The sequence below is a fragment of the Crocuta crocuta genome, unplaced genomic scaffold (assembly GCF_008692635.1).
Source record: "Crocuta crocuta isolate KB4526 unplaced genomic scaffold, BGI_CrCroc_1.0 scaffold172, whole genome shotgun sequence".
NCBI lineage: Eukaryota > Metazoa > Chordata > Mammalia > Carnivora > Hyaenidae > Crocuta > Crocuta crocuta.
The window spans coordinates 7704921-7730808 of NW_027528872.1; the positions used below are offsets into that span (position 1 = coordinate 7704921).

The window sequence follows — 25888 nt, forward strand, 5'->3', positions numbered from 1 at the left end:
GGGTCGGGGGGCGCCGCAGCCCCGCGTCCCCAGCCCGTCCCATCCTGGAATCGGAACGAAGGAGCGCCGAGGCCGTCGCCCTCCTGCCCAGCCCTTCACGGGAGTGCTGCGCCCGGGGCCGGGAGCGGTGGGATGACGGGCACTTCAAGCATCATCAGATCAGAGCCTCGGCCCCCCAGCCAGGCCCGGCGTGCGTGCGCGTGCGAGTGTGTGTGTGTGTGTGTGTGTGTGTGTGTGTGAGAGAGAGAGAGAGAGAGAGAGAGAGAGACAGAGAGACAGAGAGAGACAGAGAGACGGGCTGGGGGCTGGGGGACCGGGAAATGTTGCCCGGTGGTGTGGTCCAGTGGATCTGTACCTCCTCCCAGGACCGTTATGTGGTCTGGCCACCCTTAAACGCCCCAGGATCCTCTATGCCCCTAAGAGCCTGACCCCGCACCCGCCCGAGCCCCTCCCTGGGGGGCCGAGCCTTTCCCCAGGACCGTGCATTCCTGCAGTGTCAGAACGGCTGGCAGCTGCCGCAGACGCTGCGGGAGCGATTGTTTTACTACGGAACAGGTCGGAGGAAGGACGAGGGTGGTGGCGGTGGGGGCGCTGCCCTTGCGGAGGGCCCAGGACCCCTTGGGGCTCGGGGGTGCAAGGCTTGACAGAGCCCCGGGGCGGGCGTGTGATCCCAGCCCTCCCTTCTTTTTGCCCTTTCTTTCCCTTTTCGCCGCTCCACTCCCCAGGATCTCCCAGCCACTCCCGTGTCCCGCTCTTGTTTGGCCAGAGGGCCGGGAAGTGTGTGTGCGGCCTGCGCGGAATGAGCCCAGTGTTCCTGGAGCGCCAGCCATTGTGATGCTTTGAGAAGCCTTTCTTTACCCCAACAGACCCGGGGGGTGGGGGTGGGGTGGGAGGAGGGTAAGCGGAACCGCAAAGGGGTTGCTGACTTCTCTGCAACGAAATACTCTGTATGGCAATGGGAAGCTGGCACAATCCTGTATGCTGACTGCTTTTGCTGAGTAGTAGTGGGACACTCCCGTGGCTCGGTGGAGGGCAGATTTTAGGGCTGAGGTGGGGTAAGGGGATAGAAATCAACTGATCTATGGGGCAGGTAATAGGAAGAAGGAGGAGATGGAATGGGGCCTCTCGGAGGGGCTAGAGGCCCAGTAGGGGGAGGCATGGTGAATTCTCCACTGCTCCCCCTCCACTCTGCTCAGCTCAGCAAAGCGGGGAGTGAAAATTTGTACTGCAGCTCCAAGCCGTGGCTGGTGCATCATCATGCTGCAAAGGAGAGGCTTATGTGATTCCTACGGGGTCTCTGTTAAGCTCAGAGCCTTTATTTCTCTTCCAAATTACACAATCTATTGGGAGCCACAATAAATGCAATAGATTATAGGACATAATCAGACTCTAGTCCTGCACTCTGCTCTAGGCTAAGAGAAAAAGACAAGGTGACCCTTCTGTGATTCCCTTTTTCTGCCACTCTTCATGTATTTTTAAAACATTGATTTTGGAAGTGTACGGAAAGAGGATAAGCAATCAGTTGTATTAACCCTCACTTTTAAGGGAGGAGGCCTCTGGAATGAGCCGTGAATGAAGGCACGGGCAGGTGGGCCAGGATGCAAGAGTAGGACACTTCAGTGAGGGTGCAAACGCACCCCACCAAGAGAGAGCAAAACAAAAGTGAGCTGAGGGAAGGAGAGAAAGGACACAGGTTCAAGAAAGGCTGCCAGCCTCCACCCAGAGACCCCTCCTTGAGCCAGGCTCTCATGGCCTCTGCTATAATCTGGGGTCTTGGTACAAATGCCCGGCTCAGTCTGGGTCTTGGGTGATTTCCAATTCCCAGTGCTGGCTTCAGTTTTGGTTTCATCTCCAGGTGGTCATTCATACAGAGCTTCTTGACTCCTGGCTAGTGAGTTGATGAAAAGCAAGCAGGCTGTATTATGGATTGTTCAAATGGCCATGTTTCTGAACTCTCGAGCTGTGATATCCAGTTCTTCTTTCATCATCCTCTAGGTGAATCCATTTTCTCTAGAGGCTCCCTGGCCGAGGATAGGTGCTTTGAGCAGGGTGTTCCTGTTGGCAGCACCCAAAACTCAGTCTTTGTCTTAGATGCTGATTGGATTGCCCTTTTGTTGCTGGTTAATAGTATCGTTTGTGCCCACTTCAAATTGGTACCCCATTGGTATCACCTATTCATTCTGGCTTCCCCTTCTCTCCTGGAGAAGAGTACAAATCTAAAGGAAGTGTAAATGTCCCTAACCTCAGCTGGTTAGCTCTCATGTCTTTCTGAAATGGGGCCAGTGATCCAAGAAGCTGTCACTAAATAAAATGAAAATAGCAGGGGTGCCTTAGTAAAAAAGGTGATAAAATTTACTCGGCAATAGTTCTCCCAAGTGATCAGCATCTGAAGCATTGCACATAGACTATCACGGCAGGGGAATTTTTGTTTTGTTTTTACTTGAAATACCCTCCCCCAACACGTGAAACTGAGTTATCCTCATTTTCCTAAAATCATTGACATTTATCGAATACCACATATGCCGTACATTGTGCTTAGCACTGCCAACGATTATTTTCATTACTCCACAAAATAACCTTCAGCTTCAATACTCTTTTCCACCTCATTTTATGGATGAGGAAACCATGGCACAAAGAGGCTGATAATTTGCCCAAAGTCTCACAGCTAGGAGATGATGGGGCCAGGATGGGAACCTGGAATCCAGGCTCTTAACCATCACAGGGTCCTGCTCTGGTCAACCCAAATCCCCCATCTGTAAAACCTTCCTTGCTTCCTATTCCGCTTCGTGATCTTTTCTCAACTTACTTTGGCACTAAGGGATGCTTAATCTTTTTTGTGCTATTGGCCCCTTTGACAATGGAGACAAATCTATGGGATTCTCTTCTGAATATTTTTTTTTTTTTTTAAATTTCTGAGAGAGAGAGAGAGAGAGACAGCGTGAGCAGGGGAGAGTCAGAGACAGAGGGAGATACAGAATCCGAAACAGGCTCCAGGCTCTGAGCTGGCCGTCAGCGTGGAGCCTGACGCGGGGCCTGAACCCACGAGCCGTGAGATCATGACCTGAGCCTGAGCCGAAGTCGGACGCTCAACCGACTGAGCCACCTGGGCACCCCCTATTGGCTCTTGAATATGTTCTTTCCAAAATATAAGGTCCTAACAGGTTGCCTTTGCAAACTGTAAATACTCAGAATATACGCTGATGTGATGCAATGGTAGTTTTGGCTTCATCCCAGTACAATCCCAGTAAGAGCTGTCTGGGTCCCCACCTGGCATGGCCTTTGCCTCGCTTACTTAGAGTTTAAGTTCTATAGGCAGAGATGGAGAATGGCACTTTCAGGGCAAAACCCGTGGTGTTTACTGTCTGGTCGGCTCTCCTCAGGTCATGGTTCGAATTTAAGCATCTAACTGGATGAGTAATTACACAGGCAGGAGAGAAAAGTTTGGTTGCCTTTCCGCATTACAGGGAAGAAAGTGGAGTATGTAGGGAAGGGTGTGATGGACAGTAACGCTGTGCTGCCTGGAATGGAAAATGAAAAACCTCTGTGGGGGACAGATGATCATTTCTCAATGAACACACATTGATTGATTGCCTAGCCACAGAGCAGTGTGTGCTAAGAATCATGCAGGAGGCCCAGAGGATGTCTGTGCCCTCGAGGAATTTAAATTAAAATTGGGGAAGGGCTTGGATACACACACAGTTGGATAAATCACGGTGGAAGGCAGTGTATGAAGAGGGCCTGGAGCTGAGGAGATGAAAGCAGGCCTGAATGTGCAGCTTTCCAGGGTCCAGTGTCCAAGATGGTGATGGAGGCTGACCTTGGAGCACAAGGGTAGCTGGGTCTATCTCTTTCAGGATAACCAGTCATTTAATCCATTCTTCCAGCCCCAGACATAAGCTCTGTATCTTGGAAAAGCTCAGGTGCTTGTTTGAAAGTCTTTATTAGTCTATTACTTATTGATGAGGGTAGTAATATCCAGGTCCATGAATCCCTATCCAAAAAACCCTTGGGGCCAGGCATTTTAGAAAGCAGTAATAGAGTCTGTATTCTGCATATCATTTCCTGGGGATCGGGGTAGCAATCACTATAATTTAAAAAATTAATATTTCTGCAGCAAAACACACTCAGTCGGATAAATTGAAACCATAGGCAACTTTATATTCATGTAGATCAGGTTTAGTTGCCAAGTGAGTTTAGGTCAAGTCGGGTTTTGCCACCAAATAAGTTATGAAAGTCTTCTGGTTTTCAGAGCACATGGTTAAGGATGTGGACCTCAGGTAATAATAATAATAATAAACAGAGACATTATGGAACAACAATGATGTTTATTATCTACCAGCCACTGTTCTAATCACTTACCTCTATTTTTATTCCTTTAACCCTTAAGACAGTCTGTTGAGGATTATTATTTCTGTCTCGAGAAGAGAAAAAGGAAACAGAATTAAGTAACTTGCTAAGGTCATAACTGGTAAGGGCCAGCACGGGCTTCAAACATAGGCAATCTGGTCTGGAGGCTGTGGACTTTAGCACGATGCTTTGGTTTTTGGAGCAGGAGCCTGGAAGCAGGCATGTCTCCAAAGTTTACTCCACTAAAGCTATACATACAGACGCTGCTATTTGAACAACTTAAGTGTACACTAGTGAGGACGTACAGAAGTGACGGATGCCTGGAAAGTGGAATCTTCCATTTTCAGAGGGATACAGCATAATGGAATATGTGGTGATATTTCCTCAGCAGAGCTGGGACAAAAGCCCGGTCCAAGCTCACCGTCCCTCATTTGTTTCTTCTAGATCGACGAATCCTGAAAGTCACAGGTGGCCTCTTGCTGTGCGAGAATGGAGGCTCCACTGGTGAGTTTGGATGAAGAGTTTGAGGACCTTCGGGCCTGCTGCTCGGAGGAGCAGGAAGAGAAACCACAGTGTTTCTATGGTTCGTCTCCCCACCATCTAGAGGACCCCTCCCTCTCTGAGCTGGAGAATTTTTCCTCGGAAATAATCAGCTTCAAGTCCATGGAGGACCTTGTGAACGAATTTGATGAGAAGCTCAATGTCTGCTTCCGGAACTACAATGCCAAGACGGAGACCCTGGCCCCCGTTAAGAACCAGTTCCAGATCCAGGAGGAGGAAGAGACCCTGCAGGATGAGGAGTAAGACGTCTTAATTGCCCTCTGTTGCTTCAGACATGAGCCCTGTGGTCTGGGGCTCTTTGACGTAGAACTGGGGTCTGTCTGTGGGTTCACGGTGCATCATTTATGCTTTCATGTCGGTGGGCCAGGGCCCTGGTAATTGCTGACATTATTCTAGGATGTCCCTTTGCAGGGACCTGGAGAGCTTTCTTAAATTGAAATCTTGGAGGAAAGAAGAATTTTTAGAAAATAGGTTTTCTTAGGTACAAAATAGAATTTTAGGAGCATGATCCATTTTAGGATGTGTCTATCTTCGGTTTTCTTTGTATCAGTAGTAATCCACCCAGATATTAGAAATAAAGGTCAGAAAAAAATTAATTAACTGTGACAGAGGAATCTGTCACTGGAACAATTTGCTTCAAGAAACATCAGAATTATGAACACCTCCAGACTGTTAGCAAATCCCCCCTCAGGACTGGAAAATCATCTACAAATGTGAAGATATGTCCAAATAAGAAAGCATACAAATTGAACTGACAGCCCAGGAGATTAAACTTGGGCAAAATAAAGGGGATCATTAGGTGACGTGGCTTTTGAGTATACAGATTCCTTGTGTCACTTAGCTCCCTTCTAGGGTCTTAACAGTAGTCAAGAAAAGGGATTTGAGAAAACTGAGGAGGAACTAGAAAAAGAAGGGGATAATTTGTAACATAAATTAAAGAAGGGTGTTTGGGGCACTTAGTAAAAATAGGCCTGAATTCCCTATAGAGATAAAATATGCATCAATTGGTCTTTATTTTTAAAGTTTATTTATTTGAGAGATTGAGAGCAGAGAGTGAGAGCAAGTGTGTGTGTGTGTGTGTGTTTGAGAGAGAGAGAAAGAGGGAAAGAGAGAGAGAATCCCAAGCAGACTCTGCTCAATAAGGACACAGGGCTTGAACTCAAGAGCCAAGAGCAGACCCTTGACCAACCGAGTCATGCAGGCACCCCAAGCATCAGTTGTTCTTAAGGAATCACACAACAAATGTCAAGTGGTTGTAATGGAACTTGGGAGCAACTGGGTTTTTGGTTTCTCTTTTTGTGAACTTGAGTAGCAGGAGTTGCCCATAAATAAGTGGAGTGAAAGGTGTGTCCCAGACAATTAAACCTGACCTGTTTGGGAGCTAGTTGCTCACTTGATGACTCTGTGGGCAGACAGGGGCTCCGTGTCTGCCTTGCTATTATATCCTCATGGCTACTACAGGGCTTGGGGTGTCGTAAGTAATCAAATAATATTTTTTGAATGGAATACTGAATGTCGAATGAATCGGGTGAACAATAATAGCTAGCTTTGTAGGTACAGGTAACGTATTTCCAGGTCCACACCATTTCCTTCTTTTCTTTTTCTTTTTTTTTTAAATTTATTATTGAAAGACAGAGAGAGACAAAGCATGAGTAAGGGAGGGGCAAAGAGAAGGGGTGACACAGAATCTGAAGCAGGCTCCAGGCACAGAACCCGATGCGGGGCTTGAACCCACAAACGTCGAGATCGTGACCTGGGCCGAAGTCAGATGCTTAACCGACTGAGCCACCAAGGCGCCCCCTTTCTTTTCTTTTTAATTAATGTTAACCTGAAGTCATGATCACAGAGAACATTTTACCTTGGTGAACACTACTGTAACTGTGGGCTATGTGTTTTAATTCAGTTTTAAGTTTCAAACTGATTTGTCTTAAATTCTGAGCCCGTTATTAATTTGTTCAACTCCTATAAGTCTAAAAAGAATGGCTCTGGGGCTTTTTTATACAGAGTATTTTTTCCCTATAGTTCATTGCACCAGGCAATGAACTAGAAATACAAAGACTATGAATTATAATTTTCATACTCTTGCTAACTCATTGTGTGACCTTGGGCTAGTCACTTAACTCTAGTTGACTGCGTGGGTCCTCATCTTTGAAACCTCCAGAGCTCAATCTTGATGAAGCGGGGCTAAGGACTTGGAAAGAACCTAATTTCTTACCTCACCCAGACTGTGCTCTGAAAATGACATTTTAAGATGCGTCCCATTCCTTTTGCTTCCAACAAATCATTTCTCCCCTATCTAACCCTCCCTCCCCCCGCCTCATTAAGGATGAAGGCCCAGTGAGCAAGTTCTTACTCTCTTCTAGCACATTAGTAGAGGCCACTCAATGTTAATTACCGTCACATGGGATTATTGGTCTTCTCACCCTGATTTTTCTGAGTTGCCTGCCTCATTGACTGCCTCAGTTAAAAGACCAAAGGTTGAATAGTTCCTTAGAGATAAAATACAATTTGGGGATAGTGTAGAGGGAGGAATCTGGGAAGAGAAAAATGACCACTGTGCTTTCAAGACAGTCAATGTATCTAAGCCTTTCCAACTTAAAAATCAGAGTTAAGGTGTACTCTTTGTTTATAGATACCTATCCAGATACTTCAACTGTAAAATTCTGATGAAGTAAGGGGTAAGATAACTTAATATCTAATCTGGTGGTGAGTCTCCTGAGCATAGCTTGTAATAAACTTGCTTAGGTTTGGTAATTGGATGGATATTTCCCCTGCAAACGAATTGAAAGGGTGTTGGGTGGGTTAGAGGGACATAATAAAAACATGAAACAAAAGCAATTAACTTCTCAAACTAACCTCCTTCAAGAGAGCACAAATCATAAAGCAAATGTGGTCATTCCGTTTAGAGTTTGGATTTCTCTAGTCCTCCTGTGGAACTATTTGGCTAATAGGGAATTGGTGGAGACATCAACTTATCTCTGACTTGTCAGGGCATGGAAGTATTAGGTATTACAATAGAGTCAGATTTGAATAGATTTTTCCTGGTTTTAAATTTAGATACTGTTCCAGAATCTGTTCTTTCCATATGTGTGATCATCCTTTCCTGTGTCATAAGAGATGAACTCAGAGGTCAGAGCCTCTAAAGGCTCTAAAGGGCAATGTATGATCCTTATCTCACTGGAATTATGATCCGCCCTTTTACAGGCTCCCTGGATAGAAAGGGGCCAAACTTGTGAGAGCCATCACCGTTTCCTGTTCTGCAGATAGAATTATTGGGTTAAAGGTGTGAAAAAGTAAGTCTGCACGATAAATACATGGTGTGTAGTCAGCCATACTTGAAGGAAGGTGAAGTCAAGTAAATACCGCACAACCAGGATAGGGTAAGTGGATGGATGACCGTGATTTCTAGGAAAGTTAATTCTCTTCTCAGAGGCTCAGTTTCCCCCTTTAGAAGGCAGAGGTAGAATTGATTCTATTTAAGTGCTTGAAAGAATCTAAAAAGTTGTTCAAAGCCATTATGTGCTAATAATAATGATTCCTAAGTCTTAGCTGCGAGAGTGTACTCACGTGAGCACACATCTAAGTGTGGATATTGGCTGGATTGGACACAAGACACTGGATAAGGATGGTAGCCAGCCTGGAGGGGATGAAGGGGAGTGTTGTCACATTGGAATTCTAATAAGCCCTTTCGGTTAGCTGCCTACCGTGTTGTCAAGGATAGAGGGGTGTGGAGGGAGGCGAGATTCATGTAGCCTTGAATGTAGCCTCTTGTCACGTAATGGCTACGTGATTACCAGGGGACCCAGATCTTTGTGTAGGTGTGTCCTGTCACAATCCATTCTGTTGGGTATGTTCACACAGTGCCAGTGTCCCTTTCCAAATCCCTAGCCCCGTATGGTGAAAGATAGCTTAGCCAGTTCCATAGGCACCTGAGCCCAGGCTATAAAACCTGCCCACGAAAAGCCTTTTCTGTCATCATAGGGACTGAGAGAGCAAATTGAATCACGGCTACCATGGCAGCAAAAGCCAGGAATTGAGGCGACCTGTTTAATCTTAGCCCTTTGATAACATATATAGGAGATAACATTCAGAGTCTCCTTCCCCCAAGATAAGAGTCAGTAGCAGGATGTTTCTCAGCAAAGTAGAGTTTCACAGTCCACCTCAGGGTGCCTGTAAAAGGGAATATATTCATTCCCAAGGCCCCTGCCTAGGATAGAACAGATAGCCTCTCTGTGGCGGGGGGAGAAAAGCCCTTCCCATTCTCCTCCTCACAGAAAGCTTTGTGTTTTTCCCTCCCACCACTGGCTCTGCTCTGGCTGCCAGCCTGCCGCTGGTGTTCTGCCTTTGCCTTCCATTTAACCTTCGCTGGGGCTGGAGAGATAGACAGGAAGCAGTCATGCGCCCCGCTGCCCTTGCCGTTCCTCCTTTTATAGATGGATGAAAGCGCTATGTCCAAGAATAATGTAGTTAGAGATCTTTCATGCAGCGCTGGTTTCTGAATTGCTGTTCCAGCTTGTGATTGGGAACTTGGTATATTACTCTGATGCCCGTGCCAGTGCCAATCACAAAATGAGAAAGACTTGGGGGTAGTTGTGTGGTTAGGAATATAGGCTCTGTAGCCGTATTGCCTGGTTACAAATCCCACCTCTGTCATTACTGGCTGTGTGACCTTAGACAAGTTACCTGACTTCTCTGTTTTAGTGTTTTATTTTTCTCCTTAGAATCTGCCTTACAGAGTTGTGAAGAATGAATGAATTAATCCATACAAAGGTTTAGAAGAAAGAGTACCTGGCTTATAGTAAGTGCCCATTAAGTAGTGGCTGCCAGTGCTAGTGTTACCTGGATAAAGAGTACTTCAGAAAAGAAAAAGAAAATTGGGACAAAACAGGAAAGAATGAGGATGGCTTGAGATCTCGAGGAGAAAAGGGTGTAGGGAATTGTCACAAAAATCTAGAGTTAGAAGGTGAAATCCAGAGTACGTCAGTCAAGGCCCACATGAGAAAAGCCGCCATTCCCTAAATGATTTGAGTAGCCTGCCCCTCCCCTCCCCTCGCCAGTTGTCATTTCAAGGACATAAGCAGTTTCAAGGTCATTGGAAAGTGTGCAGTTAGTTCATTAAAGGTCCCAACTTCTAGCCTGCCTAAGAGAGGCACAGAAGGCTCCGCCTATTTTAGGCTTTGCTGAATTTTATTTTTCTAGGCACTTGTTGCAGGGACAAATCCGAAGGTCAGTGCCTGTATGCTTGTTGTCGATTCTTGCGGCAGAGAATGTAACACAAGGAGGAGTCTGGCCTTCCCGGCCTTCCCCCGCTGGGTGTGGTGCTTGGAGTTTTGTCTTGGACAAAACAAATCATCTTTGCCTCTTGGCTGTACAGTGCTACTGAGACTTGCATTTAGCATTAGGCTGGATTAATGAAGCTCTAATAGTGCCTGATGGAGATTGGATTATCACCCATGTTTAAGAGGTAGAGTCTGAAGTCCTGCTGGATGGATGGCTAATGAACACTTGATGAGTCCTCTCAAAGTGCTTGCTTGTAATTGCAGGAAAAATCATGAATCAGCGGACGACCCAAGCACTGCTATTAAATTGTGCTTTCTTGAGCTCCTTTAATGCATTTCATCGCCAACTGTATGCTTTGTGCACTGGGAAAATCTCCTGGCTCTGTCCCCGTGCATCATATATTAATCCCGATTTGATGTATGTTAAGAGCACTCACCTCTCCTAATGTCAGGTGTCTGTGCTCTTCTCCACCTCGCACTTACCTTTTCAGCATCTTGTGCTGTATTTTGTCCTATTTTGAATTTGATCCACATATACACATATTTGCTTACTTTTAAGTGGCTGCTTGTTCCTATGAGCCTATCTAAATACAATTTACCTTCTTATACCTTGTTTTCATAGGTATCGCTCATGTTTGACATGCGTAGGCACCCGAGGGAGGTTGCGTAGAGCCCTCATTTATCATTAGCTAATATTAACTCAAATGCCTCTGACTTCCATGGATGGCATTATTTTAGGAGCTTGGTTTACTGATTTACATTAGTCTCTGGATGTTGACTCCTTTGTTTATTTTCCTGTGGGTGAGTTTGTGACTTTCGGTTTTCACCCCACCCTCTCCTTCCCCTCTCCCCCAAAGAAATCTTTCTGAAATAAGTGAATTGAACGACACAAATTATAGAAAAGTTTTTCTTATAAGATACATAGCAGAACTTTTTCATGCAATGTAATAAAGGGACCCCCATCTACCCTCACTAAAACCCAATGGTTAGAGGTGTACTGATTGGTTCCTTTCATACATTTGCCTTAGAGTGTCCATGATGGAGACAGAGCACATTTACACTCTACACTGCTAGAGCTGGGGGACTGTGCCACCCATGGGCTCGCTAGAACATTTTGGGTAATAAGTAAGCATTAACAGCATTGGCATTTTCCCTTTCGCTATATTAGACGTCAAGGAGTTAATTCTTGACCATTTAGATTGCAGGCCTCTGGAATGGAAATGCATGTGAACTCTGCGGTGGCCCTGATCTCAAAGAGATTCAGCCAGAAAATCTGCCCAGATATCCATCTCTCTATTATCTACCTACCCACCTACCTACCCACCTACCTATCATCTATCACTATCTTCCTTTTTGTCCTTCTTTCTCTCTCACTCTTTGCCCACAGGAAAGGAAAGGAAACACGGGCATCTCTTAGGTTCACGAGTCATGAACCATTTGGCTAAGGGACAGATTTATTTTCAGGGGCAATTTAGGCATTGCCCGAGATGCTTTGATTGTAGACTCTACCATTTGTATCTCCATGGTGAGACATTCCTCTTCTCTTAAGCAAACACCTTTCAAGCTGAAGGCCCTGGCCAGGGTCCATTCTCTTGGCTCTTTGTCTCCTGGTAGTGCCTCTAATTCAGTTTTTAAGCTGCTTTGCTCTTGCATGCTGGAAGGCAGATGATCTCAGCCTGGCACACACAGAAGCCTCTCTCCTCCCCTGGCCCAGCTCTTCCTTCCTCCAGGCGGGGCCAGGCCACAGATGTGTGCTAATGAGAGCTTCTCTTTGTTTACAGGGTTTGGGATGCTCTGACAGACAATTACATCCCTTCACTCTCAGAAGACTGGAGGGACCCAAACATGGAGGCTCTGAATGGCAACAGCTCTGACACTGAGGTACCTCTCTGGGGCCCCTTACTTAATAAGGCTTGAGAAGATGTGGATTCCAATTAGAAAAACATTCATTAATTCAACAGTCTTACCCATTAGGTAATGAAACTCACCCATAGTTCCAAAACATTGCTGGGAAGGCAGGTGTTATGGAGGAGGTGAAGAATCAGAGGAGGGGACATCCCGTGTCTGTGAGGTGATTCGAATGGCTGTCTGTAAAAAGCATAAATGCAAATTACTTTCCTGTTAATCTGTGTGCTGCAACATGAAAGCCAAGGCGGCCTGAAGAGGAAAGGAGTGACTATCACAGGCTTCTCATGTTCAAATAATAATGGTTTAAAAAAAAAATCAGGTTTTCCTATCTAAAAGGAACAGTTCAGTCTCACCAAAAACAAGATGGCAAGTGTTGAGAGATTTCCGGCAAGCTCACAGCCTGGCTAATGGCCAGAGCTAGGGCCAAGACATTAGTGAGTGGGGAGTGGCCAATGAGACGTTTATAAACTCAACCTGGCTGAACCGGAGTCACATTCTGTGCTTACTGACACCAAAGACGAGGTAGCCTAAGGGCTTCTGAATGAAGAGAATGCTCATTTTTTTGTTGATTTGCATAGGCTATGGGGAGTGACCTTTCTGAAGGTCCAAAGGGCCCCTCTTAGCTGAATCTACATATAGGAACGTAAAATCATTTAAAGCCAATTTCTGCCTTGCTTGGTTTTCTAGTTTCAGCTATAAAAGGAATTTGACAATTTCTTACCTGGAAGGGCTGTCACAGCCAATGAGGGAAAGGAAAGTGGGTCTAATCTTCATAGGTACTCCAGAATTGAGTCCAAGTGAAAAAGTAAGATAATAGTAAGAGATAGATTTCCCTTACTGGGTGAGATTTCTGCAGATCATTGCCCAAAATCGCACAGCAAAGAGATCAGCAGTTTCCTGATTGGTTGAAAAGGTGGCTGTATATCCTTCTTAACTCTTAATAATTAGCAATCCTCAATTCTCAAAACCTTAAGGTTTCATCAAGTGGGACAGGTAAAATGGTGACTTCAAGACTCAGAGATTTGCTGCAGGCCCACTCAGCGTGGATATATGAGGCTGTGTCTCAGTTCCTCTTTTGATTCTGACTTTATTTTCTCTTCCAATGCTTATATGTATCTTTATCCCAAATGCAAAGGACAAGGAGGCAACCATGGAATAAATCTAGTTACTGAAATTAAATCAGGCCCATCATGGTGCAAAAGGCGGATTTCACTTTATCTCTTTTGCTACCTTTCCAACTAATTTTGTGGATTAAGCCAAAGGATGTTTAAGATAGCCTGCCCTTCAGAAGGACTCTAATTTATCCTCATTTGCAGATTTCCCTCAAGAGGGTTAATATTTCAGGGCAAATTGAATGACCCCGAGAAGGATGATCTTGAGTTCCACTCCTTGTAGAATTTCTTCCATCTAACCCATGGGAAAATGACAAGGTAGCAGAAGTGGATGGATTAAGGCTGTTTTATTTCATCTCTTTTATTATCTGGATTCATTACAGTAGAAGCTCTTTTAACTGACCTCAGTTTAAATGATTTGCTAGATTAACCAGTGCTCTGTGCTCCTGTAAAAGAGCGACTGACCCAATGCCCTTGGGTTGCTGAATGCACACAGCCGGTAGGCTTCTTCTAGCAAGCTCCTCTTCTACTTAAGTGGTTCATTGCCAAGAATCAGTTGTGTTTGTTCCTGAACTTCTTTATCCTTGTCCTTGTGACTATTAGGTAATATAATCAGAATTATAGAAACCGTTGGATTATAACAGCAAAGAGAACCATATTTTGCATTTTTAAAATCAAATAACATGTACATAGCTTTAAGAGTCAAATAATACTTTAAAAATCTTAAAAATATTTTTTAAAATATTTTTTTATTTATTTCTAGGAGAGAGAGAGACAGCGTGAGCAGGGAGGGTCAGAGAGAGAGGGAGACACAGACTCTGAAATAGGCTCCAGGCTCCGAGCTGGCAGTCAGCACAGAGCCTGACACGGGCTCAAACCCACGAACTGCGAGATCATGACCCAAGCGAAAGTCGAACGCTTAACCGACTAAGCCACCCAGGCGCCCCAATCTTAAAATATTTTTAAAACCCCAGCAGCTCCTGACTGGTCTTTCCCTACTCCATAGAGGCAATCACTTTTTTTTTTTTTAAGTTTATTATTTTGAGAGGGAGACAGGGGGAGAGGCAGAAAGAGAGGGAGAGGGAGAATCCCAAGCAGGCCATGTGCTGTCAGCATGGAGTCCACGAGGGGCTGAAACCCACGAACAGAACAGTGAGCTTATGAACTGAGCCGAAACCAAGAGTCGGTCAGCCAACTGACTGAGCCACCCAGGGCGCCCGGAGGCAACTACTTTTATTTCTTTTGGCATGTATCTCCAATTTTCTAAGGAATACATTTATATTGTTATTGATGATTAAAATTGACAGTTTTTGGCTGTTATCTATTAACTTTGCAATATGGAAGATAAGATTTAATTCTTTTACACCACCTCACCTCAAACACTCACACTTAGCTTTCCCATAGGACTGTCACCAATTTATATAGTGAAATCAATACTAAAAATATATACTGTTGTAACTATGTAAATACTGTTTCTTACTGAATCATGCAGTATTGTGGAAAAATATTTCCTCTCTTGTACCACTTTTTGTTTAACCTGGAACAAGGAATTGCCTTGTTTTTATTTTATTTTATTTTATTTTTTGCTTGGTTTTCTGTATATCTATTTATCAATAGTTCAATCCCAAACTCTGAGTGAAATTTAGATCTCACAATATGGTTAAAAAAATCAGATATTCTATTAATTCAGACTTTTTTTTTTGTCTTGAAACATTCAAATTAGTACCTCCATCTTTCTGTTATCAATGAGTCTGGTTGTATTCTAGATCTGATGCCCCACTGTTGTCCTGGGACTTTCCTTCACCTTCGTCCAGGGGATCCATCCTGACTCTCTCCCTGCCTTCTGACTGCCATAGTTTTTTTTTATCTTTTTGGATTCATTTCCTTGTTTTGTGGGGAAAAAATTCATATATTCTTGAGAAAGGGTACAGAAGAATATCTTTTATTAGAATATTCGAGAATGTCTTTATTCTCCTGTCACCTACTTGGTTGAGAGTTTGACTTGATACTTTAGGTTGCAAAAAGTTGTTTTACTCAGAATTCTGAAGGCATTGTTCTCTTTCCAGCTTTCACTTGCTGTTGCTCCTTCTTTTATACGTGACTCTCTTTTGGTTCCTTCTCAAAGCTTTTAGGATATTCTTTTTTCTTTCTCGTTTGAAATTTTCGAGGGATGTGCCTTATAGTGAGGTCTTCCCCCCATTCATTCTGCATTATACTTAACGGGCCCTTTCAACCTGGACTAAATTGTGGCATGTTTACTTGTGTTATTTCTCTGAAGGTTAATGATTTCTATTTTCTGCCTCTATTGAGATGATTACGTGTGTAGTTTTCTCCTGTATTATGTTAATGTGATAAATTACATGAATTGATTCTCAAGTATTAAGTCAACCTTGCGTTCTTGAGATAAACCAACTTGGTCATGGTGTATTACTCTTTTATTTCATTTCATTTTATGGTTTTCTTTTTTTTCTCATAGCTTTACTGAAGCATGATTGGCATACAATAAATGGCACATATTAAAGTGTTGACTTTGATAAGTTTTGACATATGTGTACATTTGTGAAACCATCATCACAATCAAGATACTGAGCATCCCCAAACTACTCCCTTTCACCAACCCATTTCTGTCACTAGAGATTAGTTTGCATTTTTTAGAATTTTCTGTAAATGGAGTCATGCAGCATGCATTTTTTTGGGGGGGGGTCTGGCTTTTTAAAACTCAGTATAATTGCTTAGATATTCATCCATTTTGTTGTTCATATCAACTGTTCATTCCTTTTTATTGCAGAGGGGTATTCCATTATATAGATATACCATAATTTGCTTATCCATTCACCTGTTGATGGACATTTGGGTTGTTTCTAGTTTTTGACTATTGCAAATAAAGCGGTTATGAACGTTCTTGCCTAAGTCTTTTTGTGGACCTATGTCTTTGTTCCTCTTGGGTAAAAAAAAAACCCTATGAGTGGGACGTTGGGATCATGTGGTAACTGTATGTTTCGCTTTTTAAGAAACTGTTTTCCAGTTGGAGATCTCTAGTTATTCTACATCCTCACCAACACTTGTTATGGACAGCCTTTTATTTTACTGTTTGTTTTTTTAATATTTATTTATTTTTGAGAGAAAGAGCGACAGCGAGCACATGTAGGAATAGGAGGGGGTCAAAGAGAGATGGAGACTTTTAAATTTTAGACTTTTGAGTAGGCATAGAGAGTATCTTATTTTGGTTAAATGTGAATTCCTTACTAACATATGACACGGAGCATTTTTCCATGTACTTATTTACAGTCTGTGTATCTTCTTCAGTGAAGAGCATATTTAAACCTGTTGCTCTCTTACTTAATGGGTTGTATGTGTTTTTATTAAGTTGTTATTGTTCTTTACATTAAAAGATAAAATGAGGCCAACTAAATTTTTCAGAGTTTATTTGAGTAAAAATCAAATAGGACGGGGCCAAAGCTACAGTGGTTGGGAGTGCTCTACCAACAGGAGCTAGAGGAAGGACTTTCATATAGAAAAGTAGAAGCAAAGAAGGAAATTATTTGATTGGCTATAGCTTAAGTGGTTGTGCTATTTGGGAAAGGCCAGTTGGCTGTTTGTGATTGGTTGTTCTTCTATTTGAATTCTTAACCTTGAGGCATTAGAGACTTAGATTTTGGTGTGCTTAGTAGGTTTCTAAGTCATTGAAACCACATCACTCTAATGGCCTCCTTGTTTAATTAATTCAACACATATGTTCTAGACATAAGTCCTTTGACATATGTTTTGTAAATTTCTTCTTTCTGTCTATGCCTTTTAACTTTCTTAACATTATCTTTTGAAGGTCAAATGTTTTTTAAATGTGATAAAGCCCAATTTATTGACTTTTTCTTTTTACAATTTGTGCTCCTTGTGTAGTATTTACTTTTAATTTTTTAAAATGTTTATTTATTATTGTGAGAGAGAGACAGTAGATGAGTGGGGGAGGGGCAGAGAGAGAGAGAGGGAGACACAGAATCCGAAGAAAGCTCTAGGCTCTGAGCTGTCAGCACAGAGCCCAAGGTGGGGCTCAAACTCATGAACTGTGAGATCATGACCTGAGCCAAAGTTGGACGCTTACCCGACTGAGCCACCCAGGTGTACCCCCTCTTGTGTAGTATTTAAGAAGTCATAGAGATTTTTTCTTAAGTCTTTTAGAAGTCTTCTACTTTTACCTCTTTTATGGCTTATGATTCATTTCAAGTTAGTTTCTATATATGGTGTGAGGTAAGGCTCAAAGTTGGTGTGTGGTGTGGTGTGGTGTGTGTGTGTGTGTGTGTGTCTATTGAATTGTTCTGGTACTACTTATTAGAAATATTGTTCTTTCCCTATTAAATTGTCTTGGCACCTTTGTCAAAACTCAATTGACCATATCTGTGTGGATCGATTTCTAAATTCTTTATTCTGTTTCATTGATGTGTATCTATCTTTATGCCAATACTGTGTTGTATTCATTACTGTGGCTTTGTAGTAAGTCTTGATATAACGTAGGACAGCTGACCCTTGAACAACATAGGTTTGAACTGCGTGGGACCACTTACATGTGGATTTTTTTTTTTTTGGCAAATATAGTACAGTGCCATAAATGTATTTTCTCTTCCTTATGATTTTCAATAACATTTTCTTCTCTGAAGCTTACTTTAATATAAAAATACAGTGTATAATACACATAACATGCCAAATATGTGTTGTCAACTGTCTATATTATCAGAAAGGCTTCCATCAACAGTAGGCTACATGTAGTTAAGTTTTGGGGGAGTTAAAAATTACATGTAGATTTTTACCGTGCAGGGCATTGGTACCCCTAATCCCTGCATTGTTCAAGGGTCAACTGTATAAGTCTTCCAAGTTTGTTCTTTTTTTCCAAAGTTGTTTTGGCTATTTTATTTTATTTTCTCTTTATTTTTATATTTTGTAAATTTTATTTATTTATTTTGAAGGAGGGGGCAGAGAGAGAGAGGCAGAGATAGAATCCCAAGCAGGCTTCGTGCTGTCAGCGTGGAGCCTGATCAGTGCTCAGACTCACCAACTGTGAGATCATGACCTGAGCTGAAATCAAGAGTCAGATGCTTCACTGACTGAGCCACCCAGGTGCCCCTCTTTTGGCTATTTTAGGTCCTTTGCATTTCCATATAAATTTTGGAATCAGCTACTCAATTTCTATAACTTGCTGGAAATTCAACTGTGATTGTGTTAAATCCATAGATCAAATTATGTATGCAGATCAATTTATTATGTTGATGTGATGAATTATGTTAATTGATTTTCAAATATTAAACCAACCTTTCATTCTTAAGATAAACCTCACTTAGTTATGACATAGTATTGATTTCATATGATGTGGGATTTGATTTGCTAATATTTTATTAAAGATTGTTACATCTATGCTCACAAGGAATCTTTTTCTGTAATTTTCTTTTCTTGTAATGTCATAACATGAATTGGGAATTTTTCTTTTTCTGTTTTCTGAGTTTGCCTTAGATTGGTATTATCTCTTCTTTACATGTTAGATAGACTCTACCAGTGAAACCATCTGGCTCAGATGTTTTCTCTGTGGAAGATTTTTGGTTACACATTCAATTTCTTTAATAAATGTAAAGATGTTCAGATTTTCCATTTCTTCCTGAGCTGATTTTGGTAAATAGTGTTTTTCAAGGAATTTGTTCATTTAATCTAAATAATTGAATGCATTGACCACAAAGTTGTTTAAGATACATTCTTATTATTTTAATGTCAGTGAGATCTATAGTGATGGCCCTCTTTTTATTTCTGATCTGCTAATTTGTGTTTTCTTTTTCCTTCTTTCCCTCCCAACCTCACTTAAGTCTAATTTTGGGTTTATCAATTTTACTCATCTTTCCAGCACACCACTTTTGGTTTTCTTTTCCTCTGTTGTTTGTTCATTTTCTAATTTGTTGATTTCTTTCCTTAACTTTATTATTTCCTTCCTTATACTTACTAGGATTTTACTAAGCCTCTTAAGGTAGGAGCTTAGATCAGATTTTAAACTTTAAAAATAATTGTCTCAGTCTACTCAGGTTGTTATGACACAATACCACAGACAGGATGACTTGTAAACAACAGATTTGTTTCTCACTGTTAAGAAGGCTGGACATCCAGGGTGCCAGCATGATTAGGTTTCGGTAAAGGCTCTCTTCTGGCTTACAGACTGCCAATTTCTGGCTGTGTCCTTATTGGTACAAGGAATCTCGGGGACTCTGTGGAGTCTCTTTTCTCAGGTACCAATCCTAGCCATGAAGGCTCCACCATCACGAGCCAGGCAAATCCCCGGGTCCCCACCTATAACACTATGACACTGAACATTAAGATTTCAACACATGAATTTTGGGAGGACACAAACGTTCAGATCAGTGATGCCACAAGCATCTTAAAACAATAATATTTCCTTTCAGCATTGCTTTAACTGAATCCCACAATTTTGAGATGGCATGTTTTTATTAAACTTCAGCTTGAAATATTTTCTAATTTCTCTTGTGATTTCTTTTTTGACCTATGGGTAATTTAGATGCATGTTGCTGAATTTCAAAATGTTTGGGGATTTTATATAGTTATCATTGCGTCATTGATTTCTAATTTAGTTTTGTCAAGAACACTATCTGTATAAATTCAGTCCTTTAAAATATACTGGGACTGATATATGCTCAGCATATGTTGTATCTTAGGAGTGTACTGTGTGCCATTGAAAAGCATGTATATTCTGTAATTGTAGGTTGCAATGTTCTATAAACGTCATCTAGCTTAAGTTGGTTTACAGTATTGTTGAATTCTTCTATATCTTAACTGATTATTTTGTCTGTTTATCCACTACAATTTATTTTTTAGTTTTAATTTTTATTATTGAAGTAAAATTGACATACAATATTAAGTTAGTTCTCTTTTCAGGTACACAACATAGTGAGTTGACAATTCTGTACATTATACAATGTGCACCATGATACATGTAGTTATCTGTCACTATACAGTGTTATTACAATATTATGGACTATAGTTCTTTGCTTTGCTTCATCTCCATGATTAATTGATCGATCGATTGATTCATTTATTGTAAGCCCTGTGCCCAATGTGGGACTTGAACTCATGACCCCAAGATCAGGAGTCATAGGCTCTACCAACTGAGCCAGCCAGGTGCTCCCCTGATTTATTTATTTTATAACTAGAGGTTTGTACCTCTTCAGCTATTTGCCCCTTACACCCACCACTCTTCTCTCTGGCAGCTATGTTTGTTTTCTGAATTTATGAGTGTTTCTATTTTTGTTTATTTTTTCTTTCAGATTCCACATATAAGTGAAATTTTGTATTTGCCTATCTCTGTCTGATTTATTTCACTGAGCATAATACCTTCTAGCTCCATCCGTGTTGTCAAAAATGGCGAGAGCTCATTCTTTTTTCTTTAAATTTTGTAATTTTTGAGACAGAGAAAGTGTGTGTGCACATGTGCGTGGGCACAAGTGAGGGAGGGGCAGAAAGAGAGGGAGATAGAGGATCTGAAACAGGCTCTTCGTCACTGATAGAGCAGAGCCTGATTCGGGGCTTGAGCTCATGAACCACATGACCATGACCTGAGCTAAAGTTGGGTGCTTAACTGACTTAGCCACCCAGGTGCCCCAAAGTCTCATTCTTTTTTATGGCTAAGTAATATTCCAGTGTGTGTGTGTGTGTGTGTGTGTGTGTATCATATCTTCTTTATTCATTAATCTACTGATGGACACAGGTTGTTTCCATATGTTGGCTATTATAAATAATGCTACAGTAAACATATGGGTGCATATGTCTTTTTGAATTAGTGTTTACGTTTTCTTTGGGTAAATACCTTCCAGTGTAATTACTGGATTGTATGGTGTTTCTAACAGTCCTTTTACTTTTCACCTGTCTGTGTCTTTATGTTTAAAGGGTGTCTTTTATAGATTGCATATAGTTGAGTCTTTTTATTATTATTTTTACTTTTGTAAAAGAGAGAGAGAGCTGGGGAAGGGCAGGGGGTTGAGGACTCTTTCCCTCCATCAGGGCAGAGCCCAGCATAGAGCTCCGTCCTATGAACCATGAGATTATGACCTGAGCTGAAATCAAGAGCTGGCTACTTAATTGACTGAGCCACTCTGGCGCCCCTAGTCTTTTATATTTAGTCTGAAAATGATGATCTGTGCTTTTTCGTTTATTGGATTTAGTTCATTTGCATAGTGTTTAGTTCATTAGTGTTTAAAGTAACTTTAATAGTTTGGTTTAAGTGTATGACCTTGCATTTCTATCTGGGTTTTTTTTTTTTTCCTTGTTCTTCTGTTCCATCTTCCCTGCCTTCTTTTGGGTTAATCAAATTTGTTTGGTATTCCATTTTATTTCTTCCATTAGATTTTAGCTATATCTCTTTGTGTGTGTGTTTCTGGTTTGTCTGGTTTTTTTGTTTGTTTGTTTTTTACTGCCTTCTTCTCTAAAGATTATATTCTGCATTTTAAGTTATCATAGTCTATTTAGTATTAATATTATGCTACTTCACATAAAATGTAAAACACTTTCCACAGCATAAGTCTGCTCCTGTTATCCTCTGTGGTATTGTTGTCATATGTTTTACTTCAATCCATATTACTTACCCTGCAACACAAAGTTTTCATCTCTTGCTTTAGACAGTTAGTTGTCTTTTAAAGAAATTAGGAGAAGGAAAAAAGCATACGTTTTTCATATTTACCATTTTTGGTATTATTTATTCCTTCCTGTGGCTCTGATTTTTAATCATTTCCTTTTAGGCCAAAAAACTTTCTATAGGATTTCTTGGAGTGTTAGTTCACAGGTGACAGATTCTCAGCTTTCATTTATTTCATGTTTTCCCTTCTTTCAATGGTCACAGCCTTTCACTGTTTATGCCTAGTGCCTCAAAACAATTGGCTCATAGATTTTGTCCAGATTTATAGTTGTATGTGGCTGGAGGGATAAGTCCAGTAATAGCTACTCTTTTGTGGCTGAAAGAGACCATCTCTTCTGTTTTTGTTTTTTGGAATTCCTTTTATTCAAGTGTTGGACTTAAAATGATCTTCTGCTTTTTCTTCCCTCCCATTTTCTATCTACTTATTTTGTTTTACTCTCTTGGTGACTTTCTCAACCTTATCTTCAATTCTTCTTTTGAAAATACAGATTTTGCTACTATAATTTTAATTTCTAAGAGCTTTTTCTTATTGCTATTGTTGTTTTTAATTAATTCTACTAAAAAGACCATGTTTCAAGGAAGCAATGTTTTCTTGCTATCTCTTTGTGGGCAGTAATGATAGGAAGGAGTTTCTTCTACCCTCTGTATTGCTTTTGTTTTACTTTTCCTATGTATTTGTTTTAGTCCTTGTCTTTCATGTTGGGGATTGTCTGCAAATGTTTGAAAGTCTTTGGGCATAATTTCATATTTAAAAGTGACACTAGACTCATTGAGCTCTTCTTAGAGGGACAGGGCTTGTTTCCTGCTGCCCCCACTATAGTGATCATTAAGTACCTGGTCATTTTGTTTGGAGACCCCAAATAGTGGCATGTATCTATAGGCCTTTTTTCTTGGGCAGTGTAATAGAAATGTGCTGACCACTGACTTGAGTCCTCCAGTGTTTTGCTTGAAGAGGATAAGCCTGACTGCCAGTCTCCTTAGAGGCTAATAAGGGCAGGACGGTCTTGGTGAGTATGCAGACTTTCCCTTAATCCCTCTGTTTTGGGCAAGATCCCTCACCCCTGCTTTCAGGTGGACTTGGGTATCTTGAGTCCAGGGCCTCCTAGCTCAACCTTTCCAGAGTGAAATCTCCACTTCTTTTAATGGTGAGAGGGCAGTAGTTGCCTTTTTATACGGGAAGGAGAAGAGACCTGGGGTCTTGATGCTCCTATGAAGAACCCCAGCAGATCCTTCCTCTTGCAGCCCCACCTCCCAGTACCACCTGAAGTCTCCAATTCTGGAGTCTTCCAGCATCTTTGGGGTAAAAGAACTTTGGGAAGCTTCCTCCCACAGAGCTTACGCCTCTAGCCTGCTAGCTCAGCATGTGCTTTCTAGCATCTCCTTTGCTGTAGTTCTTCTCTGGTTCATTTTGTTCCTGTGGGGTATTCTCTTTCGGTTCCTTAGCTCTCACTTTAGTTGGATTTCAGGAGGAAGAGGAGATAAAGGAATGTATGTGCCATCTCCTATCTTCCTTCTGCTAGAAAAACACAGAAATAGGAAATCATTTAAATCATTTAGAAAATCGTGTTCTGTTGTGGATGATAGGAGAAAGCTGATATGGAACTCAGAGGCCCATCATGAAGAAAAAGGCCTTAGCCTTACATTAGGAGCTTGGGAAAAAAAATAAGTGTATTTTTAGATCAAAATACTATGCTCAAGCCCTGTAATATTATTATTACTTACAATTCTCCACATTTATTGGGTTTTTATATTAATCAGTATTCTGTTCCTGAGTGATATAAAAGGATCTCTTTTGTCCCTGTAACTTGAATTAATAGCAGGTCACGGTTGTCTTGGACAAGAGGAATGGAATGTCCAGGACAGGGAGTTCTACCCTTCTGTTTTCCAGGTGACTAAGCAGCTAAATTGTACATGGACAGGGACTGACCATAGCAGGCAATCGTGTTGCCATTCCTTTCTCTTTCATTAGCTCATTAATTCTTTCAGAAAGCGCCTGTTGTCTACATGCTGTTTGCTCGGCCCTGGTGCATCTCACTGTGGGGATTCAGAGACAAGGACTTAACCCCACACAGATGTTTCCTGGTTGTTCACAAGTGTAAAGGGGATGTAGTTGTCTTTTCCCCAGGCTGGGTGCATGTCGTTGATTTTTTTTTTTTAACTTTTGACTGAAGGTGAACATGTACCTTCATTCTCTTCCTTTTGGTCAAGAAGGCAACCGCCTGTGTGAAACAATCGTGCTAAGGGGAGGGAAATGTTATGCAGTAGCAATTCCCGTTCTCATGAACAGAATCATTTGGACATCACAAAGACTCTGTAATTTCGGTCCTCACTCGGGCTTCTGTGCAGCAAGACTCGGCAGTGTTACAGACTCCAGGGAATGTTCTCCACATTTAGCGTCAAGTTTGAAGCTACCGCGTTACAGCCTTAGGGGCCCACCTTTGACCCAAAGCCGGAGGAAGAAACGGCTTGCCGAGTAGTGTGGCCAGGCCTTTTCTGGATCTCGGTCGTTTGTTCTCAGTCCTTGAAAGAAGTCACTTGGAAGAATGATTTTTCTTGGAACAATCATTAGTTCACTTCTACACTATGGACACAACTTGGATTTTAGTCTACAGTGTAATTCAGCTCCAAATGATCTCGCCCGCAGGTTGTTTTTAGCTTTAGCCTTCCCAATGTCACACAAGAGACGAAAGGAGCTCCCTGTAGCAATTTCTAGGTTTCTGTCATATATTGAGAATAAGAGCAACACATACTGTTCCATGTACGTAAGTGTGTGCGTAAATCATATAATCCTATCCATATGCACAAGTGTTATCATTTTTCAAAAAATTCTTTTTTCCTATTCGTTCCTACCCAGTTTTCCACTCTCTGCCTCAGATATTGTCCTGGTAAAGAAGGGAATGTAGGGAGTCTGTAAATGGCATTCCTAAGGGAAGAGGGCTTGTTGAGAAGGGACAGAAGCTGTTAGAACAGAAGAGAGTCTGCTAAGATGGGGAGAAGATGTGGGAAGAGCCCTGGAGAGGGTGAAGAGGGAAGAGAGGATGAGAACCAAAAGCTAGAGAGGGAGGAGAAGAGGCCAGGGACGAGGTGGATGTGGGAAAGCAGAGGCAGGGGATAATCCACATGTAGGAGCAGAGGGAAGGAGCCAGGGCTTTCTTTAAGTACTTTGTGTTTGCTTCTCCTTTTATTTTACTTTTTAGTGTCAGACTGGTGAGATCTGAGAAAACATGGGGTTAGAGATTGCTCCCATAATCCTAGGAACTCAGGGTAACTTATTATTGGTTATAATTGATTTTCAGGTCTCTTTTTACCCAAGCCTGACAAATCAGACCCGCAGGCTTTGTGCCAGAGGGAGAGGCGTGGCAGCTCTAAGAGGCATCCATGCCGCTGCTCAGGGTCGCTAACATTTAAACAATAAAAAGGGTCTGTCCCTAGAAGCTCCCTCCTTGCCTTCAGCCGGGAACTCAGAGGGAAGACCTTGGGAAAGGAGACAATGCCGCTAAATGAGGCAATAAGAATAGTCAGTGAAAACTGACCATATCTCAGAAGATGTAAACCTTTCGTTTTTAGAGTAGACTTAATGTCAAAGAAATTCTGGTCCTATCTGACACGTGTTTACAAAAAAGAATCCAAGCAGAAAACAACCATCTCTGTTCCCCAGGGCGAGCCTAACTTCTAGCACAGGACTCTCTGGCCCTGAGCAAGTTCGCCATGAGTGTAGTCGTGAGCAAAGTGTGGCTCTGGGAGCTGCGTTCTGCAGAGTGGGGAGTGCGGAAGCCAGGCGGCCACCGCAGGTGGTAGGTAGACTTGGCGGAGAGAGCGGCATATGGGTTTTCCAGCAGAAATAGATATCACCATCTGGCACACAGGCCCCTCAGATGATCCCTTTACTTCCTTGTCCTACCTCTTATCCAGGTTGAGTGCAGAGCAGCATTTGAGATATATTTGATTAATTTTTTAATGACACAGTCCTGGTTTTAAGCAAACGTAGACAGAAGGTGATGTGTTCA

The 25888-nt window shown here is 41.9% G+C and overlaps 1 protein-coding gene across 3 annotated transcripts in view; it reads left to right on the plus strand.

The window, feature by feature from the left end:
• The first annotated feature begins 504 nt into the window (after positions 1 to 504).
• Positions 505 to 25888, plus strand: part of FEZ1 (fasciculation and elongation protein zeta 1) — a 40450-nt gene continuing 15066 nt past the window's right edge. For 2 of the 3 annotated variants that reach the window (XM_077756599.1, XM_077756600.1), the window contains exons 1-2: positions 4792 to 5147; positions 11969 to 12068. In XM_077756599.1, the coding sequence (XP_077612725.1) occupies positions 4837 to 5147; positions 11969 to 12068 (411 nt within the window). In that variant the 5' untranslated portion in view covers positions 4792 to 4836. Of the gene's footprint in view, positions 556 to 4791; positions 5152 to 11968; positions 12069 to 25888 lie in introns of those variants that run through there. The other variant, XM_077756601.1, reaches the window with a different exon arrangement.